General features: G+C 40.1%; 1 protein-coding gene across 2 annotated transcripts in view; it reads left to right on the top strand.

Annotated features, from left to right (window-relative positions):
* The window catches only part of gak (cyclin G associated kinase), a 28,960-nt gene that overhangs the window by 3,509 nt on the left and 12,197 nt on the right, over positions 1 to 13,254 (top strand). For both annotated transcript variants that reach the window (XM_074669973.1, XM_074669972.1), the window contains exons 2-10: positions 2,394 to 2,455; positions 4,323 to 4,382; positions 5,130 to 5,244; positions 5,639 to 5,781; positions 5,938 to 6,063; positions 6,857 to 6,946; positions 7,453 to 7,588; positions 8,020 to 8,132; positions 11,413 to 11,491. In XM_074669973.1, coding sequence (XP_074526074.1) covers positions 2,394 to 2,455; positions 4,323 to 4,382; positions 5,130 to 5,244; positions 5,639 to 5,781; positions 5,938 to 6,063; positions 6,857 to 6,946; positions 7,453 to 7,588; positions 8,020 to 8,132; positions 11,413 to 11,491 — 924 coding nt within the window. The remainder of the gene's footprint in view (positions 1 to 2,393; positions 2,456 to 4,322; positions 4,383 to 5,129; positions 5,245 to 5,638; positions 5,782 to 5,937; positions 6,064 to 6,856; positions 6,947 to 7,452; positions 7,589 to 8,019; positions 8,133 to 11,412; positions 11,492 to 13,254) is intronic.

Below are 13,254 nucleotides of genomic sequence, written 5' to 3'. Positions count from 1 at the left end.
ATCATTAAATCTTTGGTTTTAATAGAAAAAGAGCTAGGACCATATACCAGATTTTGAAACTGATGAATTTGTTATGAAAAATATTTACTAGTCTTTAATTTGATGCCAGCAATGCATTGTTAAATGTTGGAACATGTTTTCCATTATGTTGCATCCATCTCCTTTTAACTGCATTCTGGGAAGGTCTGGGAACTGAGGAGGCCAGCCCCTAGAATTCAGAAAGTGAATCTGTCTCATGTTCTTGTCTGAAAGAGGATCTCAGGTGCTCAAGTTTTGGGGTTTTCATTCATTCATTCATTCATTCATTTTCTGAACCGCTTATCCTGTTCAGGGTCGTGGGTAGCTGGAGCCTATCCCAGCTGTCATTGGGCGAGAGGCAGGGTACACCCTGGACTGGTCGCCGATCAGTCACAGGGCTGTTTTGGGGATTTCCTTTGTTTTATTTTCTAGTCAAGTTGTGCTTTATGTTTTTTAACAAGAGACAAGTTGAGACTGCAAGCAGGCTGATTTAGCACCTGGACTCTTCTACTACAGAGCCATGCTGTTGCAATATGTTCAGAATGTGTAAAACATGCCATTTGAACATTTTCTGTATCTGTATCCAAACTATTTTTGGAAACTTGGGTTGTACCTTCACACCTTCTTCTGCTGCAGCATTACTCACAGTTCAGGTTTCAGCCACACCTTAGCGTAGCAGGGCTTAGTGGTGACCTATAGGTATCAGGGTGGCTGTGACAGGTTACTTCCTGTGTTATTGTTTTGGAAGGCACTTAAGCTCCTACTGCTCCACTGTGGTTATTCAGACATGTCTGTGGTCACACTTTGAAGCCTTCGGGGTTAAATGTTTATGAAAATATGAGAAACAGAGAACTGCTGAAGTCTCTCTGTGGTCATAACGTGACAGAAAAATAACTGCATTGTTCAAAACAATTATTAATGGGTTTATCTGTGGTTTAAAAAAAATCTGATTTCTGTAAGTACTAGAAAGTAAAAGTCTGAATCCTCCTCGTATTTCATCCTGAAGTCCCAAGGGCCAAAAAGTTACAGGTTTTTAAGTGTTTTGTGGACTAAAGTGAAAATAAACTTTTTTTCCTTCTGTGCTTGGAGCCTCATGAAGTTAAGGTTACAAAACTTGCCTTCAGGACCCTGTTATCAGACCCTGTTTGATATCGATTCAGTGTTGATTTAAATGCTTTGATTATCGGTTTTCATGGCCCATGTGAACATATGTGGTTTGTCACCTCACGTTTTGGAGCAATAAAACAACCCAAACGTCAGACTTTAAAGCAGAAGGATCTGGCTTTATGCTGCTGTTGCTTTGGCTGACAATTTTTTGTCGCTTGGTCTCTCGTGGCCCTCTTCCGTACAACACAAATAACACGCACAGTCCCCTTCACTTGCCATGAGATGAATCGATTCAGAGGATTTGCTGAATCGATATTGCATTGGGCGAGGAAATACTTTGATGCATTGATTTATCAATATTTTAACCCACTCCTATTTGAAACATTCTTAGTTGTATACAATTGGGTGTTTATAATCCACAGTTTGAAATGGGGTTATCAGCACCAAAATCACTTGTTTCTAAATGTTTACACTTGTGGTTGGGTCAAATAGATTGTCTTAAGAGACAAAAGTCACTGTGATGACACTAAGCTGGCCTTCAAAGTTTAGCGGAGAAGTGTGTTGATCAAATGATGGACACTGGAGCTGGACTAACAGAAAGAAAAAAGGACAGAAGAGCAGAAGATGCTTTTTGTTAACAAAGTTGAAATCAGGCATCCTGGCACTTGATTGGTCAGTGATGGGGAACTGACATTGACTAGCACAATGGTGTTCCAAGAAAGACCCTTTTTCCCCCTGAGAGTGTTGTTACCGCAGCATCAAAATACGACGATTTGGAGCATGAGCTCCTGAAACACAGACAAGCAGAGAGCATCAGAGCAGCTTGTAGCCTGAAGTTCTTCTCCCCAGCCTCATGCTGTTTGGTGGCACGCTGCCCTCTTTTTTGCTTATTTCACAATTTGTTTGGTTTGTTTGCACTGGCTTTCATTTAACCGCTCATTCACTGCTTTTTTGTACAAGGACACAGACAAAAATAAAACAGCTGGTGGCTTATCTCTAACAATATCTCCATTAACTGCATTATTCCACTTCAGTCTCTGTCATGAGCCATATTATCTTACACATTGGAGTATAACAGAACAAGCAGTTGCAATCAGATCATGTCACCGCACTCTTCCTCTTCTTCAAACTGTTCTTTCATTATACAGAACATCCGATGTTGATATATCATTAAAGGAGCCTTGGAGTGTGTGTACTATTTGTGTAGATGTAATTACCTGTTAACAATGTAAATGACATCCTGGTCTCGCTGTCTCTTTTTTTCTCAGGTGGATTTGCCTTTGTGTATGAAGCTCAGGACATGAGCAGTGGTAAAGACTATGCCCTCAAGGTAAGACACCCGCTGAGAGAGCAGAGCCTGTCACAGCTTGTTACATGTTCAGCCACCTTTACACGCCTCCATATTACACGTATTCATTCATGTGTTGGAAAGCATGAGAAGTCTTACACGTGAGTCTCTGTCTGACAAGAGACTGCTCTCTGTTTCACAGAATGCTGTAAATCTCAGTAGCATAAGAAAATGAAAGAAGAGAATTAAACCTCCACTTATTGCAAGCTGTGTTCAGAGCTGTCAGTGAAACAAGCGTAAAATACTTCCCAACAGCTTGCTGTCTTCCTTCATGCTTTTATTGCTCTGCCAAGCAAAATCCAGCAGACCTATCAGCATAAATGCCATAGTACATGCACATGGATTTTTGTAAACAGAGAAAAGACAGAACTAAGTTGAATAGATCTGTCTTATTGATTGGCCCTTTGTCACTGAGTAGAGGTGTGAAAAAATATTGATACAGAACTGTATTGTGATACTTTGACCTGTGATAAAATATTCATATTTCAACTCTTGATAAAGATATATTTGGTAAGATAAAAAATTGTATTTTATGTGAGTTGGAAGTATAATACGTCTTCTGCACCCCCACTGCGGTAGTTAGAAGAGCTACTCCGCTGTCTGTTGCCCATAAACTGTATAATAAATATAATCTTAAAGTGTATTCAAAATATTTTACTCTCAAACTTGATGACGTAAGTTTTGATTGCGTAAACATCAATCTTTCTCTCTATTCTTGGGTCCGTTTGTTTGAAATAATTTTAAGTTTAATTTCTACAGTGTAGTAGACAGTGTAAAATAGTAATCATAGACATGTTTCACACAATATTAGATTTTTTATGTAACATTGGTGACACCAAGTGACATTTACTTTCAATCCATCGATATCGTTAGCCTTTGTGCTTAATGATTCCATTATCAATTCTTTACATTGTGCCGGAGTCGCCGGGCCTTACGTCAACTAGTCTGCTGCAGTTATCTTAGCTTAGCAGTTGGATAACGTTTCACAAGAAAACTCTGATTCAGGATTTTCAGCTTGAAGTTTTACTGAAGAACTGACTTCATAAAGAAGTGTACATTACTCTCTCTCAGGAGATTCATATTCAGTACGTTCAAAATGGTATAAATCACCTTATTTACCAAAATAACAAAATAGCGCAAGCCTGATGTTAAGGTATATGGGAAACATCACAGAAACATATCACATCAACACTTTGTAAAAAAATAATGAGAATTTCAAATGTCAAAAGCTAACAGGCAGTTGAAAGGCTCATGGCTGACTTCATAACTACGGAAAGCTTCCAAACAACTTAAACTATTGCTATAACCACTTTGAGACACTAGATGGCCTACTTGAATTATTAATATGTTACAACACAGTATATTAACGTTACATTGTGTGCAATTTTTACCTGTTTCTGTATAATTATGACCAGAAATATCCAGACTCAGGTACCAAATACATTTTATTCACTTACATTATAAACTCAATTAAATGTTGTTGACACAGAAAACCTGTAAAGCTCCTTTTTGTACCAAGAAAATTCACAACAGGGATTGATAAGGGAAGCGATTAAGAATCAGATCAATAAGCAGAATCAATAAGGGCATCGGTATTGACAAAATCTTCTCAATTCCCATCCCTAACACCAAGTACTGGAATCAGATCAGTGCATACCTTTACCTAACTGTCTTTACTTATAAGTTATAGGATGTATTTTTTGTCTCATAGATAAAGCAGAGGCTGTTTACTCTACTTTTGATGTAACACATTAGCTCAGTACTTGAAATATCTTTAACTAAAACATCTACATCTTAGAAAAATACCAACATGACCACTGGTTTGTGTGTGTGTGTGCTTTTGTTTCAGAGGTTGCTTTCCAACGAGGAAGAAAAGAACAAGGAAATCATACAGGAAGTCTGCTTCATGGTATCCTTTATTATTCCCAGACGACTGTGAGAGACTTTTCCCCCCTGAAGACCAATGAAGAGTTTTTCTGTTGAGCACATAAGGAAGGCAAACCCATCCAAGAGTTTGTGAGGTTTTAGGCTGGAAACACCACAGAGTACCAGAATTTGCTGTTCAGAAACAAATGTATGTCTGCAGTAGTTCACAGTCCTGCAAGAACACATCAAAAGTTTGTGTCTTTTCTTAGAAAAACAGAAAAAGCAGGGTGAGAAATGATTTATCCTGAATGGGTTTCTTTCACATGAGGCTCTGAAGGAATACGGTCAGATCTTCAAAGCATCCTTTGTATCTCACCGCCTCATAGGAGGTTCTCAGTTTCATGCAGTTTGGGTTTACCAAAGAGATAACTCAGACAGTGAGGGGAACAAACAAACCTTTCGGCCTGCAGCTGGAGGTGCTGGGAAATCTGCTGTACAGTTGGGCAATCGTTGTTTTCATACTGTGACGCATTGTGAAGGCACAGGCTGCACTGTGTTCCTGGGTTTCATTGCAACATAGTTTTTAAAAACTAATGTCTTTGTGTTGATGGTGTAGAAAAGCAATGCCTCAAGGCACCTGAGAGGTGTCTAATACCTGACTATAATCTGAATGTTTGACCAGCATGTCGAGATCAGTTTGAGAGCTGTGCTGCTTTAAGGCTGGAGAGGAGCTGGTAGATTTGTGGAAATGAGATTGTAAGGGATGTTCCTTGACCCTCCTCCTCTACAGAAAAAGCTTTCAGGTCATCCCAACATGGTTCAGTTCTGCTCGGCTGCCTCCATCAGCAAGGAGGAGTCAGACACCGGGCAGGCCGAGTTCCTGATCCTCACCGAGCTGTGTAAAGGTGAATACATGGTCACACACACAGGCGCTTTTTCTCTCAATGATTTTACTTCCTCTCTGTCTTTACTGCTGAATCGGTACTGACTCATTTGTCAGAGTAGATTTCAGTAAACCTGTGTCAACAGAACCAGTTCTGTGTAATGTAAACCTAAAGGGACACGTGTTGTAACTGTTTCCTGTCTGTGGCCTTTTCCACTTCCTGCTTTACTTCCTTTCTCTTCAGACTGACTCCTCAATTCCAACCCTTTCTCAGCTTTTTAAGTCAAAAACTCTTTCTTACCCCTGCACATGAAGAATTCACTCTCCACTCTGTGTCTTCAGCAGCTTTTCCTCCCTTGCTAACTACATTACACAAAACTTTGACGTTTTTTGTTTCCCAATCTCTTCCTCCTCAGGTCAGCTGGTGGACTTTATAAAGCGAGTCGAGCAGAGGGCTCCCCTGTCATGTGACACTGTGCTGAAAATCCTTTACCAGACGTGCCGCGCCGTGCAGCACATGCACAAACAGAAGCCTCCAATCATCCACAGAGACCTCAAGGTTCATCTCTTCTTAGTTGATGAATGAATGAATGAAGTAACAGAGAGCTGTTATAGGATAAAGTATCCTTGAACTGATAGGATACTGTGATTACTGCTTTGTGCTGGATGTGTTTTGAATGAAGCGGTAACTCACTGCCTCCTTGATGTCCTGCAGATTGAAAACCTCTTGATTAGTAACCAGGGCACCATCAAGCTGTGTGACTTTGGCAGCGCCACAACGGTGTCACATTACCCCGACTACAGCTGGTCTGCACAGAAGAGATCCATGGTGGAGGATGAGGTACAAACACACACACAGAATCCTCAAAAACACCCTCACGAACTTGTTAGGGAGTCTATTTTTGAATTAATATCACATTATTTTACCACAAATGGAGTTTTGAGAAATTGATTTTTAACACCTGGAGGTACCAAGAGCTCAAAACAAGAGTCATTAGCAACAGCAGAATAAGCTGTTTGGCAGAGGCAGAGAAGATTTGACAAATGTCCAATGGGTGCAACCCACAGACTCAGCTTTGCTTTATATTCCTAGTCTGTCCATAAAAGTAAATTCATTAATTAGGAGGGAAATAAAATCCATGAGACATAGTTTATCAATGTAGTGCAGGGATTATGGTGATAGACAGGAACCAGAGACCTTAGATTGGATTAACCGCCAGAGATCCAGGAAGCACTCATCATTCAGGTTAATTTTATTTGTGCTGTTTAAACACACAGACACACACACTTAGGGGCTTTGCCACAGATGACCTCAGTTTTTCAGTCTCCAGAGGTCTTGATTTGTGCGTATTCCTCGGCCAGCTGTTTCAGGCCTGGACCACAAAGAGATGCTGGAGGAAGGAGCGTTTCATGACGCCTGTTCATTGAGATTTGAATCTTATCACTTGTCTTTGTGTGCGTAGATACATTACATAAAGTCTGTGAGTAAGAAGAAACCTTTTACATTTTTTCAGTTTTCATTTTCTAATATTTCTCTGAAATTTACTAACATTGTTAATTTCATTGTATTCATCTCAAATAACACCCAAAGACAATCCAGCAGATGTAAATGTGTGTTTTCTGTTTGTGTGTAGATCACGAGGAACACCACTCCTGCATACCGAACACCAGAGATGATCGATCTCTACTCCAACTTCCCCATCAATGAGAAACAGGACATTTGGGTCAGAGCTTTTGTCTATTTATTTGTTACCCTCTGATATCTAATAGAATATGTTATAGATGTACTGAATTGGAGTCTTGGATCCTAACCCACGTTGTTAGAACACAAGATTTTAGCTGTGCTGTTAAAATGTCAAATAGAAAACACAGTTAAGAGATTCACTGCTCTTTCTTTATGGTCTTTCTTCAAGAAGACAAACTTTGCTGAAGCCTCAGGTCGGAAAAGATCCTGTTTTTATTCTCTGTATAATCCTTATTTCCTTTAACTGAGGCAAAACAGTGACTCTTAACACAAGACCCACAACAGAAACAAAGAGGATTACGCAGAGCCTGCTAAATCTAATTATTCTGGGTCTTTAGAAGTTATTGGTTAATCTTTACACCATGAAATGTTTGGAAAAGACTCAGTCTGCTGACAGTCATTGCACCATGTTGGGATCCTTTCATGGTTTGTTTTGTGAATATAGAAGAATGGCTTTTTAATTATTCCTCCGTCTCTCCTCTGCAGGCTTTGGGGTGCATCCTTTACCTGTTGTGTTTTAAGCAGCACCCGTTTGAGGAAGGGGCCAAGCTGCAAATCGTCAACGGAAAATACTCCATCCCTCAGAACGATGTCAAGTACACCGTTTATCATGACCTCATACGTACGTCACTTTGGTCATTCATCTTTCTTTTTCTCTCGATTCCACATGACCTCAGGTCAAATTTGTTGCCACCTGTGATAGACAGGTGTGTTTATGATAGCACCTTTATGTTGGAAGTGCTTACACTGCCTTGTTTCAGATAATCTAATCAGCTCACAGCTCCACCTGGTGGATAGTTTGAAAATGTCCCATTTGTGGTTATTAACTTTAAGACAACAAGAGTCCTTTTATAACTCCTGTTGAGGTGATTCATGACTGGTGGTTAAAAGATTTCAGACATTTTTTAATTTGTTCATTTTTTACAAATGTTGTGATTGTTTTGAAACACTTTGATAATGAGACACCCTTATCATTTACTACCTCTACAGATTATTAATTAATGTCTTCTATTGCTCCTGCACCCTCCTCCCTGCCCTTTTTCTGCTCTCCAGGTTCCATGTTGAAGGTGAACCCTGAGGAGCGTCTGTCCATTACAGAGTTGGTCAACCAGCTCCAGGAGATAGCTGCAGCACGAAACGTCAACCCCAAGTCTCCCATTACAGAGGTGGGTGGATGCATGCTTGTGTTTGACGTTCAACTCGCACTGCTTTAATAGCCTTCAGGCTGAAATGATGGATTGGATCGTTGCCTTTCTCACCTCTGGGCGGACAGTGAGAGCTGGGATTACCATCTAACATTCATTGTAGATTTGTTAAAAGGAGAAGTAATTACAACCTAAAAGGATTCGCAATACTTGAAAAACCTAAATTCAGAACCACACTGAACAGATAAAGGCAGGGTTGGCAGTCCTGAAAAACTAGCCTGAATTTGAATGTAGCATCTCGTCAGGACTCCGCCTAGCCCCTCCTTCCCCTCCCCTTGGAGCTCCTCCAAAGCAACTCCTGCTCAAATGCATGAGCGCCGCTGATTCGCGACTATGATTGTGAATGACTGAAAGACGGACTCAGCACATCATTTTACATTTTTTCACTTTTAGAGAGTCATGTCTCATTTAGAGGTAAGAAAACACCAAAACGTTATAACGTAAAGCTAAAAAAAAAATAAACAAACATGGCTTTTGTCAGTACTCGCAACTGTCATGCTAGCATTATCCACTTTCACCTGTGACACGATAACAAGAGTAAAGCTATAATACAAATAGTACATGTTCATTCTCTCTAGGACTTAGTGAAAATCACAAATTTTTTTGCTTGTCAGAGCTCCTGTGGTGGCAGTTTATTAGACTCTGATCCAGACTACAGCCAGGAGCCAAGTACCTCATCGGGTCAGAGGGGACAAGCCCAAGGTCGAGCGAGAGGGGCAGTAGTTAGAGGCAGGGGAACAGAAAAAGAAAAGAAAGCCTCCGTCTTTCTTTTCTTCCTCTGTTTTGTCGGAGGAGTGGTTATCTGTAATTGGGGTATGGGTAGTTTCTCTGCCATTGTTCTGCTGAATGTGAACCTGTACACATAGGAACATGCACTCAGGAACATGCATTGAATCAGTGGCAGTGCCGGTGAAATGTAGGCGCAGGAGGAGGGCAAAATGGCAGGACGGGATTTGATTGGTTTAACAGATTGGATCTGAGTCGATGTGAATGGCTGATGTTTTCCTGGGTTTTCTCTTGCTGTAGATAGGGGATAATATTCGCTCTCATTTAAGAACACTTCATCGGGACATATAGATCATTTTAACCAGTATAACAAAAAGTGTATCTAAATCAAACTTCCAATTATACCTTTAAAGGTGCCTCTTTATGGAGCATCCTAGACAGAGACTCTAAAAAAATCAAATCATTCAGTATCTTCAAAAAACATCAAAAACAGCATAATAAACAAACACAGGGATGAAATATAAGCTTAACCTTGCAATGCTCTTAACTGGAAAAATAAACAAATTAAAATAATAGGAACAAAGAAAGTGTTTCTTTTGGTTCGGTTCTTCTTCTGTTGAAGTAATTTCGCACTTAGGTTTGCACTTGTAATTGTGCAATTAAGGGCTGCTTTGCTTATCGTCATTCTTATTATTGCTATTATTTTGCACAGCTAAAAGCATGCTGGCCTTGTTTTTGGTTGTCTGACCAGGTGTTTATTTAAGCATTGTGTGAGAAAAGTGGCAGATACCATAAGACTTTTTCTTCTTGAATAAAGTAAAGACAAACTAAACAAAACTAAACTAAACTAAAAACAGCTGGGACAAAGGCAAAGAAAACATCATCTTTGCCCTTAACTATCACAAAGAAATGTTTTTTAAGTCTTAAATAACAATATGATGTACAGCAAGGCAGGCTACTTGTTGAAAGAAAAAGTTGTAAAGCAACCACTGAGACAGAAAGAAAATTAACAAAACAAAGTTCAACAACAAGTTCACTTTAGGGTGAACAACCTGATTCAGCAGCACATGCTCGTCGTCTGCCAACCTATTGACAGAGTGACCTCACCGCTTCTTTTCCACTGTGTGTGTGTGTCTGATCATGTCCTTAAATTGCTGCTGATGTGGTTATTCTTGCACAAACACACACACACACACACACACACACACACACACACACACACACACACACACACACACACACACACACACACACACAGGCTCAAAGGAGTCTGTCTTCTGTCTCCCTAGCTGGCAGAGTCCTAATGGGTCGGAAGAGACGAAGCAGTAGAAAGTGTGTGACGCAGAAACAAAAATAAAAGCATGGGCAACATTGTGACTCTAAAGGTGGATTTTTGCAGCTAATCCAACACGATCAGATTTAAGATTTTAGTCAAGATTTGGGGAGAGGAAAGCACTCCACTCTGCTTGCTAAAAGGTCATGACCAACTAAGCAGCCACAGCTTCTTTTGATTCTTACCATAAATCCACAAATCCTGCTACTTATCACCAATCCTTCGCCTTGGATGTGGTTTTTAGTTTGTAAAGCTCTTTTTTTAGGTTGCAATCTTCAATTTTCTTTTTTTTTCTTTCCTTTTAATCCATTCTTTGTTCTCTTTCTTCAAACAATGTTAAACTAACATCCATATTCTGAAGCTGAGAAAGTCTGGAAAGGTTTTCTGGATTGTTTTGATGACCACACCGTTGCTACCACTACAAGAAAAATATACTTTCCTGTTTGTATGAAGCTACATACCACTTAGTCTTACTTAAGACAATTCAGTTTAATAGCACTAAGTGATATCAGTTAATAATCACTTCCACTAATTTCTTCCTAAAGTGAATCCTGACGATAAGGACGGTAAATGTGTGCAGAGTGAAGGCAGATTTGGCGATTGCTGATCTGATTAGGGTTAAGAAGGGGTTTCTCTGCTGGACATAAGGAGATTATAATCCTCCTTCTTCTTCTCCTCCTCTTCACTCTGCTGCGCCTCGGCACAGGCATATGGAGAGGCAGACGGACTGTGAGATGGAACAGAGAGAGGAGAGGACTCGTGAGATGGAAGTGAAATACTGAGAGGGAAATACGGTAGACATTAGGACGGGAAGAGAAACACTGAAGCTGTCTGGCTGCTTTGACGCTGATCCAGCTCTTATCTGAGAATCATTTTATCAAACACGTCTGACACAAAGTGTTTATTCAAATAGAAGCTGTTGTGTGTCACCTTTTAGCGTTGCTGTAACATACATTCAGGGAGAAGACCTGTTGCCTTATTCCTTACCTGGATATATTTACACTTTTCATCATTTTTAAGGACACGTTTTTTTTCTGATGACTGTCTCTTCGCTTTTCTGCGCCTGGCTTACAATCAACTTGAGTATCTAATTCTGAGCGGATGTTTGTTGACCTGTCTGCAACAATGCTGAGTGCTTACTACTGTTGGCGTCCGGTGTATGACGGCTATGAATGTCTGCAGCTCCTGGAGCAGAACGGAGGATTCGGCAACAACGGAGCCCAGCCACCCATGCAGATCCAGAACGTCCACAACAATGCAGGTGAGTTTATTTGGATCACAAAGTTATGTTTTTAAGTTGTTATAGTGTGTATTATTTTCTCTAATATCTTCACACCTGAGGTGGGGTGGTTTGTCTGAAACTTTTCTTAGACAAAGGAGCTGTGATGTGTCATTACGCCGATGTTCTGCACAGAACAAAATTGTGATGGCACCCTCCTGAGCTAATAATCCAGCTAGAAAAACACTAGCGCAGACCTCCTCCAAGCACATTGTGATTGTCATGCAACACTTTGGTCCTACTTTAATGTTATACTCCCTTTCAGCAGACTGTCTGCTACAATTTGGTGTTAGTTGCAGGTTTGTACGACAATTTGTTTACTGACAGAGTTGAAAATTATGATGACCCAGTACATATTTCATATTCTGGATCTTAGTATCCAGATTATTGCCAGAATCTAGATCCTACTTTTACATCTATCAGAAATGATGGTGACCTTGTCTTGTATTGTTTTGCAAAGCAATCCGACCATTTATCATGGAGTTATAAACACATATGGTGAAAACAGCCCTATCTCACAATGATAAAGAGTCCTTAAAAAAAAATCCTGGATCCAGATGGTGATCCAGATCACCTCCAAAATTTAATCACTTCTTCCTTATCACATTTTAAACATTTCCTGAACATTTCATCAGGATCTGCTTGTAACTTTTTGAGTTATGCTGTTCACAGACAAATAAACAAACTCTTCCAAAAACAAAACCTGCTTGGTGTAGGTAAAAAAAACACATGATGCTTGGTAAAATATATAATCTGTAGCAGTATTTCTTTTTACTCTGTGGCATACTGACCTAATATTTAAGCATTTTAAACCATGGAGCTGACATTGAATTAGACTCAAGCATTCTTTCTGAATAGCTTTTGATTCCTAACCAACAACAAGAAAAGTCTTTAATTTGAATCACATTTTCACCAGTTGCAGCATGACCTGGCTCAATGTGCACACATGGCAAAAAAAAAAAAATACACCCACCAAGCCAACATTTTACTTATCAGATTGAGTCCTACATGCAGAGAGAAGGCATGTCTGCCATTTGGCTGGTCAGATAACCCCCAGCTGGTATCAGTGAGCCGCGCCTATTTGGTGAGACTGTGAAGTTTGGTTGTATGATAACTAAAAATAAAGAGGAGAGCCTAGAAAATGTTGTGGACATTAGACGCTTGGCTGCATTGGCATTGTCTTGAAATTACTCTATTTCCTTACTTTTATCACGTCTCTTTTGTACCGTGCCGGCCGAACAGGAACACACGCTCTCTTACACACTCGTGTAATCCAAACACCTCCCATATTCCACCCATATCACCGAGAGTCACACAAGGCAATAAGTAATCTGATTAGTTCAGCACTGACCACCCTGCTGACACACAAAAACACACACGACACACAGCTTCTGTGTCTCCAGGGCAGAGTGAGGCAGCTAATACATCCCCATGTAACACTTAAACTTGTTTTTGTTTGGTTTGTACGTTTTTCTGCTGCAGAATGATCAATCACAGGACTGATTCCTCTCTGAATACAGTGTCAGGAAATATAAGTTCACAGCTGCAGACCACATTTGCTACAACTTCAAGGAAAAGTTCATTCTGTGATGCGTAGTAGGAGTTCAAGTCTAATCTTATTTGTGATGTTGATTTGTACTTTTTCTCTAAATGAGCGTAATGGGCTTATCATTTTCTCATCCATACACACATGCAGGCTCTGTCCATTAAGAGGATTTCTTCACTGCCTGTCAACCATCTGTCGA

Source organism: Halichoeres trimaculatus, unplaced genomic scaffold (assembly GCF_033239565.1).
Source record: "Halichoeres trimaculatus isolate MK-OKI-2021-1 unplaced genomic scaffold, fHalTri1.1 fHalTri1_scaffold_5, whole genome shotgun sequence".
Classification (NCBI taxonomy): Eukaryota; Metazoa; Chordata; class Actinopteri; order Labriformes; family Labridae; genus Halichoeres; species Halichoeres trimaculatus.
Note: the sequence above shows the minus strand (reverse complement) of the source record. Positions and strands in the feature narration are given on the sequence as shown.